Source organism: Petromyzon marinus, chromosome 67, assembly GCF_048934315.1.
Source record: "Petromyzon marinus isolate PM22_M1 ecotype Great Lakes invasive population chromosome 67, UKy_Petmar_22M1.pri1.0, whole genome shotgun sequence".
In the NCBI taxonomy this organism is placed as follows: Eukaryota; Metazoa; Chordata; class Hyperoartia; order Petromyzontiformes; family Petromyzontidae; genus Petromyzon; species Petromyzon marinus.
The window spans coordinates 3,886,423-3,910,256 of record NC_133733.1 but is presented as its reverse complement, the minus strand read 5'-3'; the positions used below and the strand labels follow the sequence as shown (position 1 = coordinate 3,910,256).

The 23,834-nt window shown below is 53.2% G+C and overlaps 1 protein-coding gene across 1 annotated transcript in view; it reads left to right on the top strand.

Moving 5' to 3' along the window:
* LOC142906575 (dynein axonemal heavy chain 2-like) overlaps nucleotides 1-23,834 on the top strand; it is a 304,317-nt gene that overhangs the window by 216,651 nt on the left and 63,832 nt on the right. The window contains exons 7-8 of the mRNA XM_076054707.1: nucleotides 15,448-15,622; nucleotides 18,604-18,767. Of these exons, the coding sequence (XP_075910822.1) occupies nucleotides 15,448-15,622; nucleotides 18,604-18,767 (339 nt within the window). The remainder of the gene's footprint in view (nucleotides 1-15,447; nucleotides 15,623-18,603; nucleotides 18,768-23,834) is intronic.

Here is a 23,834-nt window from a genome sequence, read left to right as displayed (position 1 = left end):
AGGTGCCAGGGGAAGGACGATAAACTGAACACAACAACAACAACAACGACGAGCAGCAGTTGTAAATAAATGAGTTTGTTCATCTGGATGATGATGATGATGACGATTATGTAAAAGTGCCATCACAGCTGCCAGGTTTTTCCTGATATCAGAGCGTTCCAGACGGCCGCAGAATCAGCGGCATGATGATGATGATGCGGTGACCGGCTCGCCCAAAATTTAGTGGTTCGTGTAGTGTACACTAGTGTATAGTGTAGTGTTTAGTAATGTAGTGTATAGTGTAGTGTATAGTAGTGTAGTGTGTAGTAGTGTAGTGTATAGTAGTGTAGAGTATTGTAGTGTATAGTAGTGTAGTGTATAGTAGTGTAGTGTATAGTGTAGTGTATAGTAGTGTAGTGTATAGTAGTGTAGTGTATAGTGTAGTGTATAGTGTAGTGTTTAGTAATGTAGTGTATAGTGTAGTGTGTAGTAGTGTATAGTAGTGTAGAGTATTGTAGTGTATAGTAGTGTAGTGTATAGTGTAGTGTTTAGTAATGTAGTGTATAGGGTAGTGTATAGTGTCGTGTATAGTAGTGTAGTCTATAGTAGTGTAATGTATAGTAGTGTTAGTGTATAGTAGTGTAGTGTATAGTAGTGTCAGTGTATAGTAGTGTAGTGTATAGTAGTGTAGAGTATTGTAGTGCATAGTAAGTAGTATATAGTAGTGTAGTATATAGTTTAGTGTGTAGTGTAGTATAAAGGTTAGCGCACTGCGCTACGAACCTGGCGACCAGAGTTCGATTCCCGCTCACGGCCACCATCACCGACGACGATTATCTGAACCGAGTACCTGGGACATCACCCGTCCCCTAGGTCGACTCAGCCTCAAATGACTACCTGTTGCGATTGCGTAGCAATCATCGCCACTCGGGGAGACAAAGGCGGCCGGGCGTACCGGGACCCCCACGTGTGCCACAGTGCCGGCCTTCGTCGGTGGTAGCCAGCCCACAGCACTTGCCCCGACAGTCCTTCACAGGCTACACGGGAGGCCTTTGGCTTTGTTGCAAGCTCAGCCGAGCGTGGAGCTCTCACCACGCCGAGTGTTGCCTGAAGTTCATTAACACCGCACGCCATCAAAGCGTCCCCTTAATGTGCTCAGTAGCAGGTGCCTTGCTCACACACTCGACACACAGAGGCTCCCACATTCACATACGCACAGACGCGCACACACACACACACACGCGCGCACAGACTCGTACTCACACACTCACACACAGGCTCAGACACAGACTCAGATTCACACACTCCCACACACACACTATCCCACACAGACTCACACACACACTGAGACTCACAGACACGCTCACCCATAGACTCACACTCACACACAGACCCAGACTCACACACTCACAGACTCTCACACACACTCCCACGCTCACTCACACACAGACTCAGACTCACACACTCACAGACTCACACTCTCACACAGACTCACACACACATAGACTCACACTCACAACAACAACAACCGCCATTCGCCACTAAGTGGCGGTGACGTCACCACGACGCTTGTGCCAGGCCATGTACACCTTGAGGCCACGTGAAATGTCGAACGCCCGCTGGCAGGAGGTCATGGGGCAGACCCAAGTGCCACGGGTCGACTGACTGAAATGAGTGGCCGATGCACCACCTTTGCCCCCTACTGTGCTTTAGCCACCCGGCGCTCCGCTCGTTGTTGTGATTGTTGCTCCTCCGCCCTTCGTTGTTGTTGGAGGGCGACTGCCTCCGACTGCCCAGTAGCGTCCTTCACGAGCCATCTCCACAGAGGCCGATCTTGATACCGCTGGTACCAGTCATCGGCAAGTCCACTCAGCTCCACGTCCTCTTGTACCACATCACTCCATCTCTTCTCTAGCCCGTGCCGCGCCCGTTTAGTCCCCTCTATCTGGTCTAACAAAAGCTGTTTCGGCATGCGGTAGCTGGGCATGCGGGCTACATGAACCCAGCCAACGCAGCCTTGCCTGCCGGAGGAGCTCACCGATGGGACTTTGATGTCCAGATCTTTCAAGGATTTGTGAGCCCCTCACAAAATCCAGCCTGCTGGTTAAACCCAGGATTGATCGTAGGCAGGCCAGCCTGAATGTTTCTAACCGGCAAAGATGTTCCATTAGGGGGGTCCACGTTTCGCAAGCGTAGAGAAGGGAGGGAATGACCGTGGCCGAGAAGACCCGAAGCTTCGTGCGGAGCGACAGACCAGGTCGCTTCCACACAGCGTTACGCAGCCGATGAAAAGATATTGATTCGGGGTGAGACCTCTGCTGTCAAACAGGAGCTGGTCATGAGCACACTGCCCAGGTATGGGAAACTCTCCACTCTTTCCGCTACTGCTCCATCAATGGGGGGAGCTGAGTGGGTGGAGTGTTTGGTGGCACAACATAACCAGGCTTGTGCTTAGTTTTGGTGTGTGTGTGTCCAGATCAAGGCACAGACAAAGATCCCCGTGTAGCCTTAACAGACTGTAGGGGCAAGTGCTGTTAGCGAGCACCTATGAAGGCCAGAACGGCACACGAGGTGGTGGGTGGCCAGCACCACGCCCGGCCGCCTTCGTCTCCCCAGTAACGGTGTGCACACAACGCACCAGGTACTCATTTGAGGCTGAGTCGACCTAGGGGAGGCCCAGGACCGGTTCAGGTAATCGTCACCGGTGTTGGCCGTGAGCGGGAATCGAACTCGGGTCACCAGGTTCGTAGCGCAGCGTAGCGCTAACCACTACTACACTACCGCTCCCCACACACACACACTCACTCCACTCACACACACACTCACCGACACACACACACAATCCACTCACACACACACTCACCGACATAGACAAAGATCCCCCGTATAGCCTTAGCAGACTGTAGGGGCAAGTGCTGTTAGCGAGCACCTATGAAGGCCGGAACGGCACACGAGGGGGTGGGTGGCCAGCACCACGCCCGACCTCCTTTGTCTCCCCAGTGACGATGTTTACACATCGCACCAGGTACTCATTTGAGGCTGAGACGACCTAGTGAAGGCCCAGGACCGGTTCAGATAATCGTCACCGGTGTTAGCTGTGAGCGTGAATCGAACCCGGGTCGCCGGGTTCATAGCGCAGCGTAGCGCTAACCACTACACTACCGCTCCCCACACTCACTGACACACACACACTCACCCACACACTTCACTCACACACTCACTCAACCCACACACTCACCCACACACACACTCACCCACACATTCCACTCACACACACACACTCACCGACACACACACACTCACCCACACATTCCACTCACTCACTCACACACCGACACACAAACTCACCCACACACTCCATTCACACTCACCGACACACACTCACACACACACACTCACCCTCACGCACTCTCCACACACTGGTGGTGGTGGTGGGTGGATGGTGGTGGTGGGTGGGTGATGGTGGTGGTGGTAGGGGCCGTGTCCACCCACCCCCTCGTGTGCCACAGTGCCGGTAGCCTTCATAGGTGCTGCTACTCGCTAACAGCACTTGCCCCAACAGTATGTTACAGGCTACACGGGGGATCTTTGTCTTTGGTGGCTGGGCTGGATGTTAACTAATGGAAGCAATTTCAGTCCTCCGGCCGACAGTGAGTTACGTCTGTGTGCGCGTGTCCCACTTCTATCGCGCCCTACGTAACAGAACGTGGCCATCGGAAGTGCGAGGAAGCAAGGATTGATAAACTAAACACGCATAGCGGTTATAAAGAAATGCGTGTTCAATCTACGTGAGTCTGTGGGTGTCTGTGTGAGTCTGTGGGTCTCTGTGTGAGTCTTTGGGTGTCTGTGTGAGTCTTTGGGTGTCTGTGTGAGTCTGTGGGTGTCTGTGTGAGTCTGTGGGTGTCTGTGTGAGTCTGTGGGTGTCTGTGTGAGTCTTTGGGTGTCTGTGTGAGTCTGTGGGTGTCTGTGTGAGTCTGTGGGTGTCTGTGTGAGTCTTTGGGTGTCTGTGTGAGTCTGTGGGTGCCTTTGTGAGTCTGTGGGTCTCTGTGTGAGTCTGTGGATGTCTGTGTGAGTCTGTGGGTCTCTGTGTGAGTCTGTGGGTGTCTGTGTGAGTCTGTTGGTCTCTGTGTGAGTCTGTGAGTGTCTGTGTGAGTCTTTGGGTGTCTGTGTGAGTCTGTTGGTCTCTGTGTGAGTCTGTGGGTCTCTGTGTGAGTCTTTGGGTGTCTGTGTGAGTCTGTGGGTCTCTGTGTGAGTCTGTGGGTGTCTGTGTGAGTCTGTGGATGTCTGTGTGAGTCTGTGGGTCTCTGTGTGAGTCTGTGGGTGTCTGTGTGAGTCTGTGGGTGTCTGTGTGAGCCTTTGGGTGTCTGTGTGAGTCTGTGGGTGTCTGTGTGAGTCTGTGGGTCTCTGTGTGAGTCTGTGGATGTCTGTGTGAGTCTGTGGGTCTCTGTGTGAGTCTGTGGGTGTCTGTGTGAGTCTGTGGGTGTCTGTGTGAGCCTTTGGGTGTCTATGTGAGTCTGTGGGTGTCTGTGTGAGTCTGTGGGTCTCTGTGTGAGTCTGTGGGTGTCTGTGTGGGTCTGTGGGTCTCTGTGTGAGTCTGTTGGTCTATATGTGTGAGGCTGTGGATGTCTGTGTGAGTCTGTGGATGTCTGTGTGAGTCTGTGGATGTCTATGTGAGTCTGTGGGTCTCTGTGTGAGTCTTCGGGTGTCTGAGTGAGTCTGTGTGTCTCTGTGCGAATCTGTGGGTCTCTATGCGAGTCTGTGTGTCTCTATGCCACTCTGTGTGTGTGTGTTGAACTTATTTCGCGCGCCCCGTGTAGCCGACCGTGGCGAATCGGAGGTCGCGGGGGTCTGACAACAAAACACTTCCCATCGGCATTCACAGCCCATGGAGACTCTGAGTGGACAAACATTCACTCACTCACTCACGTGTGACGAGGACCACAGACCCCAAACCTGCCGAGTTCGAGGTCGGGGTCTGGGCGCGGCTGATCGCAGGCGAGCGAGCCCAGTCGCTCGCTCAACCACCCGCTCGCCCGCTCCCTCGCCTGCTCACTCACTCGTCCACCCACTCGCCCGCTCGCTCATCCACCCACTCGCCCGCTCCCTCACCTGCTCACTCACTCGTCCACCCGCTCGCCCGCTCGCTCGCTCAACCAGCCGCTCGCCCGCTCGCTCACCTGCTCACTCACTCGTCCACTCCCTCGCCCTCTCACTCATCCACCCACTCGCCCGCTCCCTCACCTGCTCACTCACTCGTCCACTCACTCGCCCGCTCGCTCATCCACCCACTCGTCCGCTCCCTCACCTGCTCACTCACTCGTCCACCCGCTCGCCCGCTCGCTCGCTCATCCAGCCGCTCGCCCGCTCGCTCACCTGCTCACTCACTCGTCCACCCACTCGCCCGCTCGCTCGCTCATCCACCCACTCGTCCGCTCACGCACCTGCTCACTCACTCGTCCACCCTCTAGCCCGCTCGCTCGCCCATCCACCCACTCGCCCGCTCCCTCACCTGCTCACTTACTCGTCCACTCACTCGCCCGCTCGCCCCGGTCGCCCGGTCACTCGCTCTTCCACCCACTCGTTCGCTCGCTCATCCAGCCGCTCGCCCGCTCACTCACCTGCTCACTCACTCGTCCACCCACTCGCCCGCTCGCTCCCTCATCCACCCACTCGTCCGCTCACTCACCTGTTCACTCACTCGTCCACTCACTCGCCCGCTCGCCCCGGTCGCCCGGTCACTCGCTCATCCACCCGCTCGTTCGCTCGCTCATCCACCCACTCGTTCACTCGCTCATCCACCCACTCGTTCGCTCGCTCATCCACCCACTCGTTCGCTCGCTCATCCACCCACTCGTTCATTCGCTCATCCACCCACTCGTTCGCTCGCTCATCCACCCACTCGTTCGCTCGCTCATCCACCCACTCGTTCGCTCGCTCATCCACCCACTCGTTCGCTCGCTCATCCACCCACTCGTTCGCTCGCTCATCCACCCACTCGTCCGCTCGCTCATCCACCCACTCGTTCGCTCGCTCATCCACCCACTCGTTCGCTCGCTCATCCACCCACTCGTTCGCTCGCTCATCCACCCACTCGTTCGCTCGCTCATCCACCCACTCGTCCGCTCGCTCATCCACCCACTCGTTCGCTCGCTCATCCACCCACTCGTTCGCTCGCTCATCCACCCACTCGTCCGCTCGCTCATCCACCCACTCGTTCGCTCGCTCATCCACCCACTCGTTCGCTCGCTCATCCACCCACTCGTTCGCTCGCTCATCCACCCACTCGTCCGCTCGCTCATCCACCCACTCGTTCGCTCGGCCCGCCGGCTGTTGTTCGGCCGCGGGAGACGCGGCGGTCGCGAAGCGAGTCGTGACCGCTGGCGAAACGCCGCACTCAGATTTGTAAGACGTCGTGGCTTGGCTCTACCACACGCAACCGGTGATAGCTGTGCTAGTGACGAATCGGCCACGTTCGGTTCACGTGACGCAACCCTTGCTAGTGGGCTGCGTCGGGTGGTGGGCGGTTTTTAACGACACATTTTTTTTTTACACATTTGCGCGAAAGCCCTCCTCCCACGTGGTCGCAAAACAGTCGGGCTACGGCTCGCGCGCGAAGATTGGGCTGTGAGGTGTGTGTGTGTGTGTGTGGGGTGGGGGGTTCTTCTTCGTTTTATTTGCATTTTTTCCCCCCAATTAACAATCTCTACCGATAATTAATTGGCGCGTATTTTTGACGCGAGGACCCCCGGTCGATGTTGGTTGGCGTGGGGGGAAAGCGTGAGTTTGAAAAAAAATAAAAATAAAACTTCGATTTAAAGCTTTCGTGACTGCAATGATTCATCTTCTTTGGTTCTTTCGGTAAAGTCACCACGTAGAATGAGAATAAAATAATAAATTGATAAAATAAAACAAGTGAGAATATTATTGTGTTATTTTATTTTATCAATTTATTATTTTATTCTCATTCTACGTGACTTTACCGAAAGAACCAAAAAATAAAAATAAAACTGCTTAAACAATTTATCTTATCTTTACTTTTTGGTTATATTCGGTAAAGTCTCGTAGGTAAAAAATGAAGCAACAAAAAATCACGACGTTTCGGCCACAACACAAGCGGCCTTCATCAGGTGAAGGGATCAGGCTGTCTCGAGGACAGCGCTGGAGTGTCCTCGAGACAGCCTGATCTCTTCACCTGATGAAGGCCGCTTGTGTTGTGGCCGAAACGTCGTGATTTTTTGTTGTTTTATTTTTTTTTACCTACGTGACTTTACCGAATAGAACCAAAGAGTATGGATCCTCGCAGTCACGAAAGCTTTAAATCTAGAATGATCTTATCTTGCTTTGAAGGCTTTCGTTGACATGCAGGAAAACCCTGCGCTTTGGTTTCTTTGGGTAAAGTCATCACGTAGGAGGTAGAAAATTAATGACGACGTTTGGAACTCCTAACGCAGTTCTTCTCCCGCTACGTTCGTTGCACCTGATGACGTTTAGCTTGTGTTGGGTTCCTAAACGTCGCGATCGATTGATTTTTCTATCGACGTGATTTCACCGTGAGAATCGAGTAGTCATTGGATTTTATGTTTAGCGGGTAAGCTGCTGTGAAGCGTTCTCGCGCTCTCTCTCTCTCTCTCATTTTATTTTATTGTCAGAAGCTGACCCCGGCTATCAACAAAACGACAGCTTAAACCACGTGGGAGGTTTTCCCGCCGTCAACGTTGTGATCGCCTGGTACGTGAATAGCAGTCCGGCTAAATGACTCTGAACGCGTGACGTCGATTTGTGAACGTGGAGAGACATCCACGAGACCACGGGGCGAGAGAGAGAGAGAGAGACGCAGACTCCAAATATACAGCAGCAGCAGCAGCAGGCATCGTCAGGGTCAAGGGATCGAACCCGCGACCTCCTGCGTACCAGGCGAAGTAGTCAACATCTCCTAGCCACTTTGATGATGATGAGAGAGAGACACGCAGACTCCAAATATACAGCAGCAGCAGCAGCAGGCATCGTCAGGGTCAAGGGATCGAACCCTCGACCTCCTTTGCGTACCAGGCGAGGTAGTCAACATCTCCTAGCCACTTTGATGATGATGATGATGAGAGAGAGAGAGACACGCAGACTCCAAATATACAGCAGCAGCAGGCATCGTCAGGGTCGCGGGATCGAACCCGCGACCTCCAGCGTACCAGGCGAGGTAGTCAACATCTCCTAGCCACTTTGATGATGATGATGATGAGAGAGAGAGAGAGACACGCAGACTCCAAATAGACAGCAGCAGCAGCAGGCATCGTCAGGGTCACGGGATCGAACCCGCTACCTCCTGCGTACCAGGCGAGGTAGTCAACATCTCCTAGCCACTTTGATGATGATGATGAGAGAGAGACACGCAGACTCCAAATATACAGCAGCAGCAGCAGGCATCGTCAGGGTCAAGGGATCGAACCCGCGACCTCCTTTGCGTACCAGGCGAGGTCGTCAACATCTCCTAGCCACTTTGATGATGATGATGAGAGAGAGACACGCAGACTCCAAATATACAGCAGCAGCAGGCATCGTCAGGGTCGCGGGATCGAACCCGCTACCTCCTGCGTACCAGGCGAGGTAGTCAACATCTCCTAGCCACTTTGATGATGATGATGATCATGAGAGAGAGAGAGACGCAGACTCTAAATATACAGCAGCAGCAGCAGGCATCGTCAGGGTCGCGGGATCGAACCCGCTACCTCCTGCGTACCAGGCGAGGTAGTCAACATCTCCTTATCCGCCGACCGTTTCGCGCCCACGGTCGACAAACCTATTGGAGGGTGGTTTTTTCTCTCTCTCTCTCTTTACATTTAAACTCAAACCTCGGGCCTGCGAGTCAAGTCGCTCTTGTGCTTGTTTCATTGTTTGCACAGAGCACAAGACGGAGGAGAGAGTGTTATGAGTCAATACCCCCCCCCTCCTTCCACTTAGCCCCCCTTCCCCTCCCTCGGCTACCCCCCACTCCCCCTAACCAACCAAACACCCAGCGGACGGAGAGTTTAGCCCCGGGTAAATATTTGAAGGGCTTTGTCGGTCGCGCGTGGACGGCCACTTGCTGATTTCAGACGATTGACCCGCGGCTGAGGCTCCTCCCGCAAGGCAGCCTCGCCCCGCTCCCTTCTCATGGGTGAGGGCTGGGAGAGGGAGAGAGGGGAGGGGAGGAGAGGGAGGGGAGGGAGGGGAGGGAGGGAGGAGAGAGGGCGGCGTGGGGGGATTGAGGGAGGTGTGAGGGAGGGAGGGGGAGGGAGGCGTGGAGTGAGTGAGGGAGGGAATGAGGGAGGGAGTGAGTGAGGGAGTGAGTGAGTGAGGGAGTGAGGGCGTGAGTGAGTGAGGGAGTGAGGGGGTGAGTGAGGGAGTGAGTGAGGGAGTGAGTGAGTGAGGGAGGGAGTGAGGGGGTGAGTGAGGGAGTGAGTGAGTGAGGGAGTGAGGGAGTGAGTGAGGGAGTGAGGGAGTGAGTGAGGGAGTGAGGGCGTGAGTGAGTGAGGGAGTGAGTGAGTGAGTGAGGGAGTGAGTGAGGGAGTGAGTGAGTGAGGGAGTGAGGGGGTGAGTGAGGGAGTGAGTGAGGGAGTGAGTGAGGGAGTGAGTGAGGGAGTGAGGGAGTGAGTGAGGGAGTGAGGGAGTGAGTGAGGGAGTGAGTGAGGGAGTGAGTGAGGGAGTGAGGGAGTGAGTGAGGGAGTGAGTGAGTGAGTGAGGGAGTGAGTGAGTGAGTGAGGGAGTGAGGGAGTGAGTGAGGGAGTGAGGGAGGGAGTGAGGGAGTGAGTGAGTGAGTGAGGGAGTGAGTGAGGAAGGGAGGGAGGGAGTGAGTGAGTGAGTGAGGGAGTGAGTGAGGGAGTGAGTGAGGGAGTGAGGGAGGGAGTGAGTGAGGGAGTGAGGGAGTGAGTGAGGGAGTGAGGGCGTGAGTGAGTGAGGGAGTGAGTGAGTGAGTGAGGGAGTGAGTGAGGGAGTGAGTGAGTGAGGGAGTGAGGGGGTGAGTGAGGGAGTGAGTGAGGGAGTGAGTGAGGGAGTGAGTGAGGGAGTGAGGGAGTGAGTGAGGGAGTGAGGGAGTGAGTGAGGGAGTGAGGGAGTGAGGAGGGAGTGAGTGAGGGAGTGAGGGAGTGAGTGAGGGAGTGAGTGAGTGAGGGAGTGAGTGAGTGAGTGAGGGAGTGAGGGAGTGAGTGAGGGAGTGAGGGAGGGAGTGAGGGAGTGAGTGAGTGAGTGAGGGAGTGAGTGAGGAAGGGAGGGAGGGAGTGAGTGAGTGAGGGAGTGAGTGAGGGAGTGAGTGAGGGAGTGAGGGAGGGAGTGAGTGAGGCAGGGAGTGAGGGAGGGAGGGAGGCGTGGATGGAGTGAGGGAGGGGGGGGAGGGCTACCCCGGGCCCTCCCCGTGTGTCTCTCTGTGTCACTTGCCCATCACGGCCACGGAGCTTGAAGGTCAGGGTGCCAATCCCTCTTGTGGAGTGTGTGTGTCTGTGTCAGTGTGTGTCTGTGTGCGTGTCTGTGTGTGTGTCTGTGTGTGTCTGTGTGTGTGTCTGTGTGTGTCTGTGTGTGTGTCTGTGTGTGTCTGTGTGTGTGTCAGTGTGTGTCTGTGTGCGTGTCTGTGTGTGTGTCTGTGTGTGTCTGTGTGTGTGTCTGTGTGTGTCTGTGTGTGTGTCTGTGTGTGTGTCAGTGTGTGTCTGTGTGTGTGTCTGTGTGTGTGTCAGTGTGTGTCTGTGTGCGTGTCTGTGTGTGTGTCTGTGTGTGTGTGTCTGTGTGCGCTATGAACCCGGCGACCCGGGTTCGATTCCCGCTTACGGCCAACACCCAGTGACGATTACCTGAACCGGTCCTGGGCCTTCCCTAGGTCGACTCAGCCTGAAATGAGTACCTGGTGCGGTGTGTAAACATCGCCACTGTGGAGACAAAGGCGGTCGGGCGTGGTGCTGGCCACCCACCCCCTCGTGTGCCGTGACGGCCTTCATAGGTGCTCGCTAATAGCACTTGCCCCTACAGTCTGTTAGAGGCTACACGGGGGAACTTTGTCTTTGTGTGTTCATAACTGCTGCTGGTGCTGCTACCACTAACAGCACTTGCCCCTACAGCCTGTTAGAGGCTACACGGGGGATCTTTGCCTTTGGCACGTGTGCCCGTGTGTGTGTTATTTGTGTGTCTTGCAAATAAACTCAACTTAAACTATTTATGATAATATGTTTTTCCCCCCTTTTATCTGGCAATAAAACAGCTGTGTTCAGTTGTTAAAACACCAAACTGAAACCTTTTACAAGGAATCATGTCTGCATTAACCACAATAATTGTGGAGCGGCACACAGAGTTGTGTAGCTATTTTTCAGAAACAACCTCGCTATCACAAATGATAGCTCAACAGAGACCCACAGACTCACGCAGAGACCCACAGACTCACGCAGAGACCCACAGACTCACACAGAGACCCACAGACTCACACAGAGACCCACAGACTCACACAGAGACCCACAGACACACACAGAGACCCACAGACTCACACAGAGACGCATAGACTCACACAGAGACCCACAGACTCACACAGAGACCCACAGACGCACACAGAGACCCCCAGACTCACACAGAGACCCACAGACTCACACAGAGACCCATAGACTCACACAGAAACGCATAGACTCACACAGAGACCCACAGACGCACACAGAGACCCCCAGACTCACACAGAGACCCACAGACTCACACAGAGACGCATAGACTCACACAGAGACCCACAGACTCACACAGAGACGCATAGACTCACACAGAGACCCACAGACACACAGAGACCCACAGATGCACACAGAGACCCACAGACGCACACAGAGACCCACAGACTCACACTGAGACCCACAGACGCACGCAGAGACCCACAGACTCACACAGAGACGCATAGACTCACACAGAGACCCACAGACACACAGAGACCCACAGATGCACACAGAGACCCACAGACGCACACAGAGACCCACAGACTCACACTGAGACCCACAGACGCACGCAGAGACCCACAGACTCACACAGAGACCCACAGACGCACACAGAGACCCACAGACACACAGAGACCCACAGACGCACACAGAGACCCACAGACTCACACTGAGACCCACAGACGCACGCAGAGACCCACAGACTCACGTAGATTGAAAACTCATTCGTGGCGGGGAATGGTGGTGCAGCGGTTAGCGCGCTCGCTATTCGCACTCAACAGCAATCTGTTGAGGCTATACGGGGGATCTTTGTCTGTGTCTACCTTCATAGGTGCTGCTGCTACTCGCTACTAACAGCACTTGTCCCAACAGTCTGTTGAGGCTATACGGGGGACCTTTGTCTGTGTCTACCTTCATAGGTAGCTGCTACTCGCTACTAACAGCACTTGCCCCGACAGTCTGGTGAGGATATACGGGGGATCTTTGCCTTCGCCATGCTGGTTGATGTTCTATTTATTTATTTAGAAATCTCTCTGCCTCCCCCCCCTCTCTCTCTTCTCTCTCCTCGGAGGCAATCACCGCAGGCTCCGTCGAGACCCCCAGGGGGTAGAGGGGGTGCGGGGGGGGGGTGGAGGGGGGTGGAGTAGCTGGGGTGGGGTGAAGGGGGGTGGAGGTAGGGATGCAGCGAGGTAGGCAGTGAGGTAGGCAGTGAGGTAGGCAGGGAGGTAGGGAGGTAGGGAGGCAGGGAGGGAGGGAGGCACACAGGCAGGGAGGCACACACGCACTGGCACACAATCATTCACACACACACACACGCACTGGCACACAATCATTCACACACACACACACGCACTGGCACACAATCATTCACACACACACACAACCATTCACACACACACGCACTGGCACACAATCATTCACACACACACGCACTGGCACACGATAATTCACACACACACACTGGCACACAATCATTCACACACACACACACGCACTGGCACGCGATAATTCACACACACACGCGCACTGGCACACAATCATTCACACACACACGCACTGGCACACAATCATTCACACACACACACACTGGCACACAATCATTCACACACACGCGCGCACTGGCACACAATCATTCACACACACGCGCACTGGCACATAATCATTCACACAGACACACACTGGCACACAATCATTCACACACACGCGCACTGGCACGCGATAATTCACACACACACGCACTGGCACACAATCATTCACACACACACACGCGTACTGGCACGCGATAATTCACACACACACACGCACTGGCACACAATCATTCACACACACACGCACACACTGGCACACAATCATTCACACACACACACGCGCACTGGCACGCGATAATTCACACACACACGCACTGGCACACAATCATTCACACACACACACGCGTACTGGCACGCGATAATTCACACACACGCACTGGCACACAATCATTCACACGTGCGCGCATCCGGCGTTAATGAATGCGGCGGTGATGGTTCGAGTTGAGCGACCCCAATCAGTGCACGCGCCTTCACTTGCACGTGAACACGTGTTGTGCGTGAGTGTGTGTGTGTAACCGTGTGCGTGTGTGTGTGAGTGTAACCGCGTGCGTGAGTGTGTGTGTGTGTAACCGTGTGCGTGAGTGTGTGTGTGTAACCGTGTGCGTGAGTGTGTGAATGTAACCGCGTGCGTGAGTGTGTGAGTGTAACCGCGAATGTAACCGCGTGCGTGAGTGTGTGAGTGTAACCGCATGCGTGAGTGTGTGTGTGTAACCGTGTGCGTGAGTGTGTGAGTGTAACCGTGTGTGTGTTTAACACGTGAACACGAGCGTACGTGAGTTTGTGTGTGTGTACCTGTGTGTGAGTGTGTGTGTGTACCCGTGTGTACCTGTGTGTGTGAGTGTCTGTCTGTACCCGTGTGTGTGTGTACCTGTGTGTGTGTGTATGTACCCGTGTGTACCTGTGTGTGAGTGTCTGTCTATACCCGTGTGTGTGTGTACCTGTGTGTGTGTGTCTGTGTGTACCCGTGTGTGTGCGTGTGTACCCGTGTGTACCTGTGTGTGTGAGTGTCTGTCTGTACCCGTGTGTGTGTGTACCTGTGTGTGTGTGTATGTACCCGTGTGTACCTGTGTGTGAGTGTCTGTCTATACCCGTGTGTGTGTGTACCTGTGTGTGTGTGTCTGTGTGTACCCGTGTGTGTGCGTGTGTACCCGTGTGTACCTGTGTGTGTTAGTGTCTGTCTGTACCCGTGTGTGTGCGTGTGTGCGTGCGTGTGTGTGTACCCGTGTGCACCTGTGTGTGTGTTAGTGTCTGTCTGTACCCGTGTGTGTGTGTACCTGTGTGTGTGTCTGTGTGTACCCGTGTGTGTGTGTACCCGTGTGTGTGTGCGTGTACCCGTGTGTGTGTGCGTGTGTGTGTGTGCGCGGTAGTGTAGCGGTTAGCGCTACGCTGCGCTATGAACCCGGCGACCCGAGTTCGATTCTCGCTCACGGCCAACACCGGTGACGATTATCTGAACCGGTCCTGAGCCTCCTCTAGGTCGACTCAGCCTCAAATGAGTAGCTGGTGTAGCGGAGTAGTGTAGTTGTTAACATCGTCACTGGGGAGACAAAGGCGGTCCGACGTTGTGCTGGCCACCCACCCCTTCGTGTGCCACAGTGCCGGCCTACATAGGTGCTGCTACTCGCTACTAACAGCACTTGCCCCAGCAGTCTGTTAAGGCTATACGGGGAATCTTTGTTTTGTATGTGTGTGGACAAAGACAAACCGTATAGCTTGTCTATCTCTCTCTGTCTCTCTGTGTGTCTCTCTGTGTCTCTGTCTCTCTCTGTCTCTCTCTGTGTCTCTGTGTCTCTCTGTCTCTCTCTCTCTGTTTATCTCTGTCTCTCTGTGTCTCTCTCTCTGTATTTCTCTGTCTCTCTCTGTCTCTCTCTCTGTCTCTGTCTCTCTGTCTCTCTCTCTGTCTCTCTCTCTGTGTCGCTCTCTGTCTCTCTGTCTCTCTCTCTCTGTCTCTCTCTCTGTTTATCTCTGTGTCTCTCTGTGTTTCTCTGTCTCTCTCTCTCTCTGTCTCTCTCTGTCTCTCTCTCTGTCTCTCTCTTTCTCTCTCTGTCTCTCTCCCTCTGTGTCTCTCTCTGTCTCTCTCTCTGTCTCTCTCTCTGTGTCTCTCTGTGTCGCTCTCCCCCAAGTGTTCCGGAATGCTGAAGTCCCTGACGGCCCAGCATCTGTGCTTCCAGCGGTGCTTTCTGGTCAGCGATTCCACTTCTTCCACCACCAAACCTGACCTCTCTCTCTGTCTCTCTCTCTGTGTCTCTGTCTCTGTCTCTCTCTCTCTGTGTGTCTCTCTCCCCCAGGTGTCCCGAATGCTGGAGTCCCTGACGACCCAGCATCTGTCCTTCCAGCAGTGCTTTCTGGACAGCGATTCCACTTCTTCCACCACCAAACCTGACCTCTCTCCCTCTGTCTCTCTCTCCCTCTGTCTCTCTCTCTCTCTGTCTCTCTGTCTCTGTGTCTCTCTCCCCCAGGTGTCCCGGATGCTGGAGTCGCTGACGGCCCAGCATCTGTCCTTCCAGCAGTGCTTGCTGGACAGCGAGGCAATGCTGAGGAGGCGAAAGGAGCACTTCCGCTCGGGACTCCTCCACTCGGCCGACGAGTTCAAGAGGAGGGTGCAGAGCCTGGTGGACGACTTCCACACACACGGTGCGCATCACCTGCGGTGGTGGTGGTGGTGGTTGTGGTGGCCATGGCGGTGGTGGTGGTGGTGGCGACGGCGGTGGTGGTGGTGGTGGTGGTGGTGGTTGTGGTGGTGGCGGTGGTGGTGGTGGTTGTGGTGGTGGTGGTGGTGGCGACGGCGGTGATGTTTGAAGTGGTTGCGGCTTGCGGTGCGAAAGAAGTTCAGCATACACACTACACTACTATACACTACACTATACACTACACTACTATACACTACACTATACACTACACTACTATACACTACACTATACACTACACTATACACTACACTACTATACACTACACTACACACTACACTACTATACACTACACTATACACTACACTACTATACACTACACTATACACTACACTACTATACACTACACTATACACTACACTACTATACACTACTATACACTACACTACTATACACTACACTATACACTACACTACTATACACTACACTACTATACACTACACTATACACTACACTACTATACACTACACTATACACTACACTACTATACACTACACTATACACTACACTACTATACACTACACTATACACGACACTATACACTACACTATACACTACACTACTATACACTACACTATACACTACACTACTATACACTACACTATACACTACACTACTATACACTACACTATCCACTACACTACTATACACTACACTATACACTACACTACTATACACTACACTATACACTACACTACTATACACTACACTACTATACACTACACTATTACACACTACACTACTATACACTACACTACTATACATTACACTCTACACTTCTATACACTACACTACTATACACTACACTATACACTACACTACTATGAATTACACTGTACACTACTATACACTACACTGTACACTATACTACTATACACTACAATATACACTACTATACACTACACTATACACTACACTATACAGTGCACTATACACTACACTACTATACACTACACTATAGACTAGTATACACTACACTTTACACTACACTATACACTACTATACACTACACTGTACACTACCATACACTACACTATATACTACTATACACTACACTGTACACTACCATACACTACACTATACACTACTATACACTACTATACACTACACTATACACTACACTATACACTACACTATACACTACACTATACACTACACAATATACGACTGTACGCTACACTATACACTACACTACTATACATTACACTACTATACACTACACTACTATACATTACAACTATACACTACTACACACTACCCTATACACTACACTACTATACATACACTATACACTACTATACACTACCATACACTACACTATACACTACACTATACACTACTAAACATTACATTATACACTACCCTATACACTACACAATATACGACTATACGCTACACTACTATAAACTAGACTCTACACTACACTATACACTGCTATATACTACACAAAACACCACGTGGCACACTACACCACTATTCTAAATTGAAAACTAATTTCTTTAGAACTCATTTTGTGTTTAGTTTGTTGTCCTTCCCCCGCACCTCTGATTAGCACGGTTGGCTACGTATGGTGCCAAAGAAGTTCAACATACACATGTATATCGATACCCATAGACTCACACGGAGACCTACAGACTCATACAGAGAGCCACAGACTCACACAGAGACCCACTGACTCACACAGAGAGCCATTGACTCACACAGAGACCCACAGACTCACACAGAGACCCACAGACACACAGAGACCCACAGACTCACACAGAGACCCACAGACTCACACAGAGACCCATAGACCCACACAGAGACCCACAGGCACACGGAGACCCACAGACTCACCCAGAGACCCACTGCCTCACACAGAGACCCACAGACTCTATACACAGAGACCCACAGACTCTATACACAGAGACCCACAGACTCTGTACACAGACACCCACAGACTCTGTACATAGAGACCCACAGACACACGGAGACCCACAGACTCTACACACAGAGACCCACAGACTCTATACACAGAGACCCACAGACTCTGTACACAGACACCCACAGACTCTGTACATAGAGACCCACAGACACACAGAGACCCACAGACTCTACACACAGAGACCCACAGACTCACACAGAGACCCATAGACTCTGTATACAGACACCCACAGTCTCTGTACATAGAGATCCACAGACTCACACAGAGACCCACAGACTCACACAGAGACCCACAGACTCTGTACACAGACACCCACAGACTCTGTACACAGACACCCACAGTCTCTGTACATAGAGACCCAGAGACTCACACAGAGACCCACAGACTATACACACAGAGACCCACAGACTATACACACAGAGACCCATAGACCCACACAGAGACCCACAGACTCTGTACACAGAGACCCACAGACTCACACAGAGACCCACAGACTCGCACAGAGACCCATAGACTCTGTACACAGAGACCCACAGACTCACACAGAGACCCACAGACTCACATAGAGACCCACAGACTCACACAGAGACCCACAGACTCACACAGAGACCCACAGACTCACACAGAGACCCACAGACTCTGTGCACAGAGACCCACAGACTCTGTACACATAGACCCACAGACTCTGTACACAGACACCCACAGTCTCTGTACAAAGAGACCCACAGACTCACACAGAGACCCACAGACTATACACACAGAGACCCACAGCCTCACACAGAGACCCACACAGACACCCACAAGATTCTTGTCCTTCCCGCTCCGATAAATTAATCACCCACGGCCGGCTACGTGCGGCCGCCGACGACGCAGCAATCGCCGGTCCCGGCAAGCGCCGGTCCCGGCAAGCGCCGGTCCCGGCAAGCGCCGGTCCCGGCAAGCGCCGGTCCCGGCAAGCGCCGGTCCCGGCAAGCGCGCGGCTCACCGCTCCTGTTGGGCCGCAGGTCCCTTCAGCAGCGCGGTGTCCTGCGGCGACGCTCTGGGCCAGGTGTGCAACCTGCGCGGGCAGCTCAACGGCCTCAAGCTGGAGGAGAACGACCTCCGGCGAGGGCTCGGCATCTTTAAGATGGAGCAAGCGCCCTCCAAGGAGATGCAGGCCCTGGATAAGGTGGGTGGTGCTTTGTTGGTGGTGGTGGTGGTTGTGGTTGTTGGTTGTTGGTTGGTGGTGCTGGTTGTGGTTGGTGGTGATGGATGGTGGTGGTTGGTTGGTGGTGGTGCTGGTTGGTGGTGGTGGTAGGTGGTGGTGGTGGTACTGAGATTCGTGGTGGCTATGAGATGTTAACTACCTCGCCTGGTATACAGGCGGTCGTGGGTTTGATCCCGACCCTGACGACGCCTGATGCTGTATATTTGGAGTCTGTGTGTGTCTCTCTCTCTCTCTCATCATCATCATTACGGTGGCTAAGAGATGTTAACTTCCTCGCCTGGTATACAGGCGGTCGTGGGTTTGATCCCGACCCTGACGACGCCTGATGCTGTATATTTGGAGTCTGTGTGTGTGTCTCTCTCTCTCTCTCATCATCATCATCATTACGGTGGCTAAGAGATGTTAACTACCTCGCCTGGTGTACAGGAGGTCGTGGGTTCGATTATAAAGGATTATAAAGGATGATAAAGAATGCTTAAAAACTATGAAGAGGAATAAATGGAAGGAGAAGGAGACAGAGGGAGGAGAAGGAGGGCGAGGAGGGGGTGGAGGAGGGAGAGGGAGGAGGTTTGAGGAGGGGGATAGCCACCGCATTTTTTGCGCACCCACACGCCGCTGCATTGGGAGTTGTGGTGGTGGAGTGTCCGATGGTGCAAAATACCCAGGCAGGTGCTTAGTTTTGGTGGGAATGATGGTAAGGCCCCACCTCTTGGTGGCAAGTTCCAGGTTCAGCAGCAGCGCCTCCAACTCCTCCTCTGTACCAGATCATCGGCATACATAACGTGGTTGAGCAATAGGGAGCCATCCCTTGTTCCGCACCCGGGCATCGATCAGCCTCTCATTGTATCTGTAGAAGATAGAAATTCCTCCGGTACAGCTACGTGGTCGAAATAGATGTTAAATAATGTGGGAGCCAGAGGACATCCCAGTCGCACCCCAAAGTGAACAGGGAATGGCTCTGACTCCCGGCCACGTAGTTTTACCCGGGCCCGCTCACCATCATGAAGGTCCTTATTAATTGTGAGCAGCGGGTCAGGGACTCTGAGAGCACAAAGAACAACCCAGAGCCCAGGCCTACTGATGGTATCATAGGCCTTGACCAGGTCAATAAAGCAGAGATGTAGGTCTTCTTGGAATTCCCTATACCTCTACTGTAGCAGACGGACAGAAAATATGGCATCTGTGCAGGACCGCCCTTTCCTGAAACCGCATTGGGGCTTTGCAAGCCTCTCCTCAGCGTGCCTGGTAAGGCGATGTTGAATAATCCTTGCCAGGACCTTTCCCGGTCTACTGAGGAGTGAGATGCCCCTGTAGTTGTGACAGTCTGTGCGGTCCCCTTTCTTAAAGAGGGGACCACCAGGGCATCCTTCCATTCCTGTGGAACACATCCAGTGGTCCAGACTGTTGTTATGATGTCATGTAGGGCAGTCTGTGCACAAACGCCACCCTCCCTCATCATTTCGCTTGGGAGATCATCTCTGCCCGGTGCCTTTGCTGGTCTCAGGCTCTGGATCACCTTCAGTACTTCCTCAACAGATGGCACCTCAGCCAGCCACTCACAGGGGGTGACTCCATCTTCCAATATTTGAGGCACCGCAGCCTCAGCAGGATCATCTCCACTTTGTCCCATGATGTTTTCCAGGCTGAGGGATTTCCCCTCCCCCAGGAGCTCACAGAAATGCTCAGCAAATCTGCAAACCTGTTCCTGGGGGTCGGAGATTGGATCACAGTTCTTTCCCCTAATGATGGTAATAGGTGTGGCGCTGCAGGTTACTTTTTGGATGGAATTAAAGAGCGATTTGTGATCGCAAGCCATTGAGGCATACTCCATCTCCTCAGCAATCCGCAACCACCAACCATCCTTGCAGCGCCTCACAGCTCTCCAAACCTCCGAGCGAAGGCTGCGGTAAGCCTCCTCATTCTCTGACGTGGGATGCTGTAGACGATTAGAGTGGGCCTGCCGCTTATTTTCAGCCAGCCTGAACACCTCCTCTGTCAGCGAGGGTCTCTGGGGAGGTCTGAACTGTGTACCCAAAGCAGCCATTGCAGCTGCATGAGTCACAGTCCTGAACCTCGCCCATTTCCCCTCGACATCAGGAGGCGTGGGGGACGATGCCAACCCCAGCCGCAAGCGATGATGAAATTCTCGCTTGCAACTTTCATCAGATAACTGAGACCATGCCACGATGGGTTTGAATGGGGTCCTGGGTGTACACCCACCACCGGAGCGGAAGAATGGCAGGCGCATCTTACAGATGACTAGTCGATGGTCCGTGGGCAGATCAGCTCCACGGTAGGTCCTGGTGTCAAGGACATGGGCCCGCATCCGCTGTTCCATCACTATGTAGTCCAGCAGATGTTCTTGCTTGGACCCGTCATGCATCCATGATGTTGTGTGGATGTGCCGATACCAGAACAGCATGTTGGTAATCAGAAGCCCATGGGCTGCACAAAAATCTACCAGCCTCCTACCGTTGTTATTGAGCTGATCTGGCCCATCACCTCCAATCACTCCAGACCAGGTTCCAGCATCATGACCAACTCGGGAATTGAAGTCACCCAACATGATGACTCTTTCCCGAGGGGCCACTTTAGCCAGCACCTGTGACAGGAGGTCATAGAAGGCATCTAACTCATCGGCCTTGCCTGCATCCCTCCACGGATGTTCGTCTTCGTTGGGGGGCATAAGTAACCACGACCACCATTCCTCGCCTCCGGTTCATGCGAAGGCGAGCCAAAAGTAGCCTGGGGCTGACAGCTTCCCACACCTCACCGCCACGCTCCCACGCCCCCTTCATTATTTTGTTCAGAAGAAGAGCCACACCCTGTTGTTTGGCAGTCTCCTGCCCCGAGTAGAGGACTGTCCACCCTTCATGGTGGCAGGAGCCAGGACCAGTCCACCGGACCTCCTGAATACCACAGAGATCCAGGCGGTACCGGTCCAGCTCCCAACAGAGGAGTGGTACCCTCTCCTCCGCAGTAAGCGTTCGAACATTCCACGTGGCCACACGAAGTGGTTTTTTGTCGTTTCTGGAGGAGCCCCAATGGTAAAGATTCAGTCTCCTGGCTCCGCACAAAAGGTGTTTGGCCAGGAGACGTCATAGACGCCTGTTCCCCAGGGGCCTCCGGCACAAGCTTATTAATTAAACGTTTCAGTCGTGGTTTAGTGGTAATTAATTGAAGGTGGAGGGGTTACCAGCCCCTCGCACCCGTCCAGAGCCCCCATTTGGCCGCTGTGGTGGTTACAAACGCCATGAGTGGAATGGTCAATCTCAATTGGCCCTCCCCCCACTGCACTGCCCACGACAGCGTTGCCGTCCGGCACCACGGGGAGGTAGGGGGTTGTTTTTACCGACACCCACACACCAACACACACACACCAACACACACACATACCGACACACACACACCAACACACACATACACCAACACACACACACCAACACACACACACACCAACACACACCAACACACATACCAACACAGACACACACCCACACACGAACACACACACACACCCACACACACACCACCACCACACACACCAACATACACTCACCAACACTCACACCAACACACACACCAACACACACACACCAACACACACGAACACCAACACACGCACCAACACACGAACACACACACCAACACACACACACACCAACACACACACGAACACACACACCAACACACACACACGAACACACGCACACCAACACACACACACGAACACACGCATACCAATACACTTGCAGCAACTACCACCGCACACGATTATACACGCGCACCAGTGTATATATGTTTTGTGCACACACGCACACCAACACACTCACCAACACCCACACACACACCAACACACACACCAACACACATACACACACCAACACACACACACCAACACACACACACGAACACACACACCAACACACACACACCAACACACACACCAACACACATACACACACCAACACACACACACACGAACACACGAACACACACACATACACACACCAACACACACACCAACACACACACACACGAACACACACACCAACACACACACGAACACCCACACACACACCAACACACATACACACACGAACACACACACCAACACACATACACACGAACACACACACCAACACACACACACCAACACACACACACACGAACACACACACCAACACACACACATACACACGAACACACGCACACCAACACACGCACACCAACGCACTTGCAACTACCACCGCGCACGATTTTGCACGCGCACCCGTGTATATATGTTTTGTGTGCACACACGCGCACGAGACAACACATCCACAGAGTAGAATGTCAGGGCATGCTCTATTAGCGAGCGCTATTAAATATTAATCTTTTGTTTACTGGAGGTAGCCTGAACTGACTCATTATTCAAGAGGGGGGTTTGTATGGGTGGGCAGTGGGGGTGGGGGGTGTTGTGGATCTTTGTCTGGTCCCCATTTGGCATTTCCATATTTGCTGAAAATGGTGAACGTCTTGCTCGTGGCAAGGAGTGAGCTTTACATGGGAGCCCCGCTGGATAGGGGATGTTGACTACCTCGCCCGGTACGCAGGAGGTCGTGGGTTCGATACCGACCCTGACGATGCCTGCTGCTGTATATTTGGAGTCTGCGGCTCTCTCTCTCATCATCATCATCACGGTGGCTAGGAGATGTTGACTACCTCGCCTGGTGCACAGGAGGTCGTGGGTTCGATCCCGACCCTGACGATGCCTACTGCTGCTGTATATTTGGAGTCTGCGTGTCTTTCTCTCTTTCATCATCATCATCATCATCACGGTGTCTAGGAGATGTTGACTACCTCGTCCGGTACGCAGGAGGTCGTGGGTTGAATCCCGACCCTGACGATGCCTGATGCTGCTGTATATTTGGAGTCTGCGTGTCTTTCTCTCTCTCATCATCATCATCACAGTGGCTAGGAGATGTTGACTACCTCGTCCGGTACGCAGGAGGTCGTGGGTTCGATACCGACCCTGACGATGCCTGC